Below are 7,401 nucleotides of genomic sequence, written 5' to 3' on the forward strand. Positions count from 1 at the left end.
CTGGGCGTAGCAGCAGGGACGACACTGGGACTCGGTTAGTTGCATTATTCGAGGCGGCCGCAGCTAGTATAGTCCCTTTTCATATATTTTATTTAGTTTCTGTCCGTTTTTATTCCGGACGGATGTTGTATTGTATTGTTTCTTAGAAGTAGCTCATGCACTTGTGACACCGGGTTCTGGGGATGTCTATGGGTTTATTCAGAAACTTCAAAAAGTTGTTAAACGTTTCACTATTTATTCAGTGGAATTTATTATGTATTGTTTAAACGTATAAAACAAGTGGTTTCGGAAATATTTAAAACGAGAATTTAATTAAGTATTTTTGGTTGGCTTGCCTGACAGCGGTGTCCGGCGCCATCAAGATCCTTAGTGGATTTTGGGTCGTGACAATTTAAACAAAATAAATTATTATCCATTTAATTTAAATTTAAATTTCAACTAAATTAAATTATTTAAAAGTAAAATGCAAGTACTCTAATTAAGACGATATAATCGTTATCACAAAAATTATTTAAGACGAGATGGTGTCAAATAAGAAGGAAAGGAGGACTATTCCATTGTTAAAGAATCATTAATCTGAACGTGTAAGTATATATAAAAAATTGCTATTCAGTTTTCACCTTATATCCAAAACCGTTTTCCTCTCTTCTTTGTCAAGACTAGCTAGGCTGTCCAAATCCCCAGTTCTCTCTGTCAATCACAAACGCCTTTCTTCATCTTCAACTTCCGGCCACTTCCCAGCTAAGATGCCGCCGTCTAAAGGCAAAGGAAAGGGGAAGAAGAAAGGTAAATCCAAGAAAACAAAAGACAGAGCTCCAGACGCAACATGCAACTGCATTTTACTAAGAGAAATCATCATTGATATCCTTTCTCGTCTCCCTGTGAAGACCCTTTTACAATTCAGGTGCGTTTGCAAGCCATGGCGAAAACTCATTTCCAAACCCAACTTCATTGACACCCATTTCCTCCATTCCTCTTCTTTGCAGCCCAGTACCGGTTCTTTACCCGTTCTTTTACACAATCGCCATCTCGAGTCCTCTGATCATCGACTCTCCCTAATCAACCTGTCCCCCGAGTCATCATCAGTTGTGGAAGAACTTGATAACCCTTTCCCTTTCTTCTTGCAATATATGGTGGTTGTGGGTTCTTGCAATGGCATTGTGTGCCTTTGTCAGGCACCTTTGGGTGATTCCATTATTCTTTGGAACCCAGCTATGAGGCAGTCTAGGGATGTGCCGCTTTCGAAAAGCAAACCCATTATTGGAACGCACCCTTGTGTTTCCATCGGATTGGCGTACGATTCACAAAAAAATGACTTCTTGGTCTTGAGTCTTAAGAGTTTCGGACCACAAACTATGATTGCAGATGAAGTGGAAATGTTTTCAACCAAGAGTTTCAGCTGGGAGAGGGTGCCAAATGAGATGGGGTTTCGAGTTGTTGGGCTTTCTTGCCATCTGATTATTAAAGGGGTGCCTTATTGGGTTGCTCTGCTTGACGATGCGCATGGGTCACGTGAGGTATTGGTGTATTTTGATGTGACTAAGAGAGTACTTGACAAGTTACATATGCCTGGAGTGAGACTGGACCTTCTGGGGCATCTTGTGAATTTGGAGGATTCTCTTGGTATATTACTGTGGGACAAAACAGACAAATATAATGTTGAGATTTGGGTAATGGATGATGAAGATGGTTGGAGCAAGAAATGCAATGTTGAAATGTTATTCGGGTTCGACAGAATTATTGGCTGTTCGAGGAATGGTAACATTGTTGCTGAGGATGAGAATGGCGTGTTGTTCCTCGTTGATCCGGTGACTAGTTCTATTAAGGCAAAATTGTGCACTGGTAAGGCTAAAAGCGGTTTCTCCATGATTTTCAACTATTCAGAGAGCTTAGTTCTGATTGAAGGGATGCGACCAGTTAAGAAGCAAGCTGCTAGAGATAAATTAGCACGGTGATCAACTTTTGTATTTTCAATTATATCTTAATTAGTTACTATGTGCTTGCTTTGTGTTGATTGTCACGTCTGATCCCACTTTGAGATGTTGCAATTTTGCTTTGTTCTCATCCTTATTTGCGTATGTGTATGTGATGCATTAATTTACTGCGTGAACTAATCGTGTTTACTTAACTCTACACAATTATTGGAGATGCTTGTCAGTTGCTGCTGTGGTTCTGGAAAGCAAATATGGCCAACTAACAAGTTTTCTTTTCATCTTCCATCTAAGAAAGTATATTTTTGTAAATAGCTTTGTGGTGTTGAATCAGTCACAGTATAAATGTCTCTCACTGTATGCAATTCGCTTATTTTATGGTTAGTCAGCCAAACAACTTCTTGGATTACTAGTTGAAATTGGTGGAAATAAGGGGAATAAATAGAGTCGTACATTCTTCTCTTTTATTACAAGGGTCATACATTCTACTCTATTATAATAAGGTCGTTTCTTTTGAGACGCTGGCTCGGAGAGGCCTGCTCGTTTGTTGTGTTCGCCGTAGGTCGTGGTTGGTCAAATTCGGACCCATACAGTCGATATCCAATGACTTCATTATGAAGAGACAACTAGGTCAATAAACATAGTAATATGATTGCTAGATCCTTGAAGTTATATTTCTATTTGTTGACACTGTAAAACTCTGAGGTAGTTTGTCCCATAAGCATTATAACAATTACTTGTAAGAAAGAGCAGAAAAACATAGTTTCACTGAAATAATGCATTTGGATAGCTGGATCGCTCTAACTAACAGAACCAAGTCTTCAAAAGAAAAGAAAAAACTAATAAAACCATGTCCTATTGGTGATTGCAATAGTTCTGTTACCTATCTAGTCAATCGAGCCAGAGGTTTTGCGCTTTCTGTTTCTGGTGCTCTTTTTCTTGTTTTTGGTGAGTGTTTTCAATAAAATTCTTTATTCCTGATCCATGAACTTTTAAACTTGAATATGCAAGTACAGATGTTAGTCTTATAGATGTTAGTGTTGATAAACTAAAGCTTATTATCAATGGAAGGCTTGGCTACTTGTGTCATTGCTAACCATATTGGACGAATGTGCACTCTCTTAATGTAGTCCGACACATCCATATCTTTGGTTTTGAATGCTCAAAGATGTAGCTTTAGTTTGACAGCCAGTGTAAGAGGTTCTCTCTTCATATGAAAGAATCTTCGTTTCATTTAACTATTTGCTCCTTCAAGTTGCAATCTTTCGGCCTTCTCACCTTGAATTTCCAGTATTGTGTTCCAATTGCTTATAAACTTCATAGTCTTGCTATCTCGTCCTCATCATTCCTCCTTGGTTCACTTGTGTCTTGCAGTCTTTAATAAATGAATAGACTTGTAGTTACTTTGGGATCTTATAAACCTGACATTATTTTTCTTGATAATGTAGGGCTGGCATGAATATAAAGTTCACTACCACTTGACCCTCAGAAGCTTGACTTGGCTATATAGGATTGCGTAAAAGACATAATGGCTGCCCCTTTTTGCTAACATCGGAGATGGCATGAGAAACTTTTTGACATACTTTTAGTTAGGAAATACTAGCAATGATGTTCATATTACAGCGTATAATTCGTATCAGCTACTTTGTATCAGATTGTCAACTATTTTGCACTGATCAACTTGTGCTTGAGTAAGCAATGGTGGGTTTATGTTTGCGTCTAATATGCTCAAGTTATCTTTTTTGCTTCATTAGGTCTTTCAGTGTGTTCCATGTGAGTGTCTTCACTCGATTTTTGTTCCTTCCATAAGTAATTTTCTTTTTGATTCATAATTCTTTCCCGTATCCTTTTCTCTAGATCGTGCGAGAAAGCATGTTGCAGAAAATACAATCCAGCATTTGAAATTGTTTGACCTTGTGTATTATTATTGCAAAATACAAGTGTAGTGAAAATTGCTTCTAGATAAATTTTAAGAAGATAGGCGAAAGTTGAATTGTGGGGATGAACACATGCTTGGAAGCACATCAACCCATCATGATTTTTCGTGTATGATATTATTATCAAAACCTCTATATACTATCATTGTACGATTACATAAGACACTTGACGGATTTGAGTTTCTCAGTAGTATGATGGGTGTATTTTTCTTCAAAACCAGCATGTATGCAACGGAAGATCAAATATGATATTGTTTGTTCTATGCATACATGACACTAACATATATAATTTTTTTGCTCATTTTATCATTTTCATCTCATTTAATATAGAAAATAATATATTTCACAACGAATATCTCTGTTGAAAGACCACTTGGTACTGTATTCTTCTTGGTAGTGATTGGTAGTATTATCTTCCGTCGAGTCGAAACTGAGAACATTTTAGCTTTTATTAGGGGATTTGGTAATCAACATGTGTCACGACCCAAAAATCTCTCTGAAGGAGTCGTGATGGCACCTAGTCTCTCAACTAGGTAAGCCTAACATTATCTGAAATAACATTGACATTTACTAACTTTAAATTAATTTGCTCTGAATAAATTACAATTCCCAAAACCGGCGGTACAAGTCACAAGCCTTTCTAAGAGTAATTATACAAAATAAATACATCACTGTCCCGAAACAAAAGGAATAAATGGAAATAAGTACAAATGAATGTGACTCCGAGGCCTCCGAACGCTCTAGCAGGTTTACCTTGAGTCTCCACCGCAACGACCCGCACAGCTACCACCGATCAAATACCTAGATCTGTGCACAAAAATATACAGAAGTGTAGTATGAGCACACCATGACCGTGCCCAGTAAGTATCAAGACTAACCTCGGTGGGGTAGTGACGAGGAACAGTCCAGACAGTGGTCAAATAAATTGAACTGGATATGATAATAAACTATCAACCTAACGGTGACAAAGTAATATCAACAGTAGGGAAAGAACAAACTACAATCGGTAGAAACAATAAAGGGAAACATGGATGGAAATGAAAGATAACCAAATAAACTAACACCAACATAGCCGGAACACAAACAAGTAAAAATGTACTCAAACAAAGAAGGCCATGTCAGCTCAATAAATCATATCATTTCCGGTGCGCAATTCCAGCCATCTCAAACTCGATGTCTCATATGATACCTCAATTACCAAACATTTAGCACACCCGGCACCCTGTGCCCACATATTTCTATCTCCCTTTGCACAACAACGTTCTTATGTTACTCAGTACATATGGTACATAACCAATGCAATTAAGATTTTCACGGAGTCATATTTGCATAACATAAAGTAGAGTACAGCTTCTAAACCAAATTAGGAACTCAGCAAGAAAAGATGAAGTTATTTTTAGAAATCATTTGAATAAGGAAAATACCATTTTCAATTAAAATACAACATCGAATGAATTATTACCTTTAACAAGGGATTTAATAAATTAACTTAATAGAATGTTTTTTTTAAAAGTAAAATACAACCTCAAAGGGTTCAAGGAAATTTAATTGAGTAACTAATTGAATTAAAAATGAAACAATTATCGAAATTTGAAGTATTGAAATATACATATAAATACGGCGAAGCATTTAAAAAAACTATGGGGTTTCATCACAAAGGATCGCAACAGTAAAGGAATCTGAACAGTTAAAACATTTGAATTGGTAAACACAAATAAGCATAGCAAACAGAAAGTGCACGGCATCACCCTTCGTGCTTTAACACTCTCTCACAAGTAACATGCACGGCATCACCCTTCGTGGTTTAACACTCTCTCACAAATATCGTGCACGGCATCACCCTTCGTGCTTTATACTCTTCCTCACCGAAGCAACAATCACAAGAAATTTGGGCAAGGGAATCAATAACATCACAATAGAATCAAGTAACAATAGAAAATCAGGAAAAAAACGTAAAGAACACCATAACTCAATTATCAACAAGAATCAGGAAAATCAAGTACAAGTGCACGACATCACCCTTCGTGTTTTTACGCTCCATCACCCTTCGTGCTTTTACCTCATATAATCATGGCACGGAATGATCCTTCGTGCATTATCACTCATATAAAGGCACAGAATGGTACATCGTGCGGCACGGCATCATCCTTCGTGCTTTATCACTCTTCCTCGCAATATGCATAAATAGAAATGTGCATGGCATCACCCTTCGTGCTTTAACTCTCTCACACAATATCATGCACGGCATCACCCTTCGTGCTTTACACTCTTCCTCACCTAGAAACAATAAAATCACGGCAAGGAAGTCAACAATACGAACAGTAGAATCAATAACATCCCGACAAGGGAATCAACAATAGAAACAATAATATCCCGGAAAGGGAATTAACAATAGAAACAATAACATCCCGTCAAGGGAATCAACAATAGCCAATCTTGTTTCAACAGTTAGCTTCGCAATATAGATCTCAACTCGAGTCAATACTTAACAATGGACAATTTCCAAGAGAATGTCATAAATCTTATTCGACATGAATAATCGTCAATTTAAACAAGAATAGTACATAATAAGGATCACGGAAAAACCAAGAAGTACGATAACCTCAACAAAATAACTAGACATAATAAGCACGTGATAACTACACCGGTAACCACAACAATTGGACATGTAGCATGTTTACACGAAGTCATAAAGGAAACTCACAGTCTAGAAGTATCAAAACAATAACGAAGGCAATCACTTCAATTAAGGCAATTAAGGGTCAAGTAACACGTACGAATTAGAGGAAAGCTAATAACATCATATGGAGCATATAGAGGCAATTTAAGCAATTAGGAAACCCAACCACACGGGATACTTTCAACATAATGAACATATGGAGCATATAGAGGCAATTTAAGCAATTAGGAAACCCAACCACACGGGATACTTTCAACATAATGAACATAAGGACCTAAGAACCCTAGAAGAAAATTTCACACAAATAAGTCCGAGCATGCACTCGTCACCTCGCATGCATGGACTACAATTAGCATAGAAGACTCAAATCCTAAGGGGAAGTCCCCCACACACAAGGTTAGGCAGATACTTACCTCTAACCGGCCAATTCAATACTCAATTTAGCTTTTCCTTTAGCAATTCATCTACGCTCGGCTCAATCTAACCAAAAATGACTTGAATACATCAAACAATGCGAGAGAAAACAATTTCAATTAACAAAACTATGATTCTTATACAATTTGTAAAAAGTCAACAAAAGTCAACTCTCTGGGCCCGCACCTCGGAACCCAACAAATTTACAAAAATTGAACACCCATTCCGCTACGAGTTCACCCATACAAAAATTATATAATTCTGATACCATTTGGTCATTCAAATCATCATTTTACATTTTTGAATGATTTCACAATTTTTTCCATATTTTCCTTTAAATTCTCATGAATTTGATGCTAAATCTAAGATATAATCACAAAAAATAGTTGAAAATTGATTAGAGACACTTACCCAATGATTTGGAGAAGTTTGGGTCCTT

The 7,401-nt window shown here is 37.1% G+C and overlaps 1 protein-coding gene across 1 annotated transcript; it reads left to right on the plus strand.

The window, feature by feature from the left end:
• On the plus strand, positions 632–3,645 carry LOC109207948 (putative F-box protein At1g32420). The gene is made up of 2 exons (XM_019370949.1): positions 632–1,951; positions 3,380–3,645. The coding sequence occupies exons 1-2, from the start codon at positions 747–749 to the stop codon at positions 3,411–3,413; spliced, it is 1,239 nt and encodes a 412-aa protein (XP_019226494.1). The 5' UTR covers positions 632–746; the 3' UTR covers positions 3,414–3,645.

This window comes from Nicotiana attenuata, chromosome 2 (assembly GCF_001879085.1).
Source record: "Nicotiana attenuata strain UT chromosome 2, NIATTr2, whole genome shotgun sequence".
In the NCBI taxonomy this organism is placed as follows: Eukaryota; Viridiplantae; Streptophyta; class Magnoliopsida; order Solanales; family Solanaceae; genus Nicotiana; species Nicotiana attenuata.

Coding starts and splice junctions, on each gene's coding strand:
- LOC109207948 (XM_019370949.1), top strand. CDS start 747: ATGCCGCCGTCTAAAGGCAAAGGAAAGGGGAAGAAGAAAGGTAAATCC. Junction 1,952..3,379: donor GCTAGAGATAAATTAGCACG/GTGATCAACTTT, acceptor TTGATAATGTAG/GGCTGGCATGAATATAAAGT.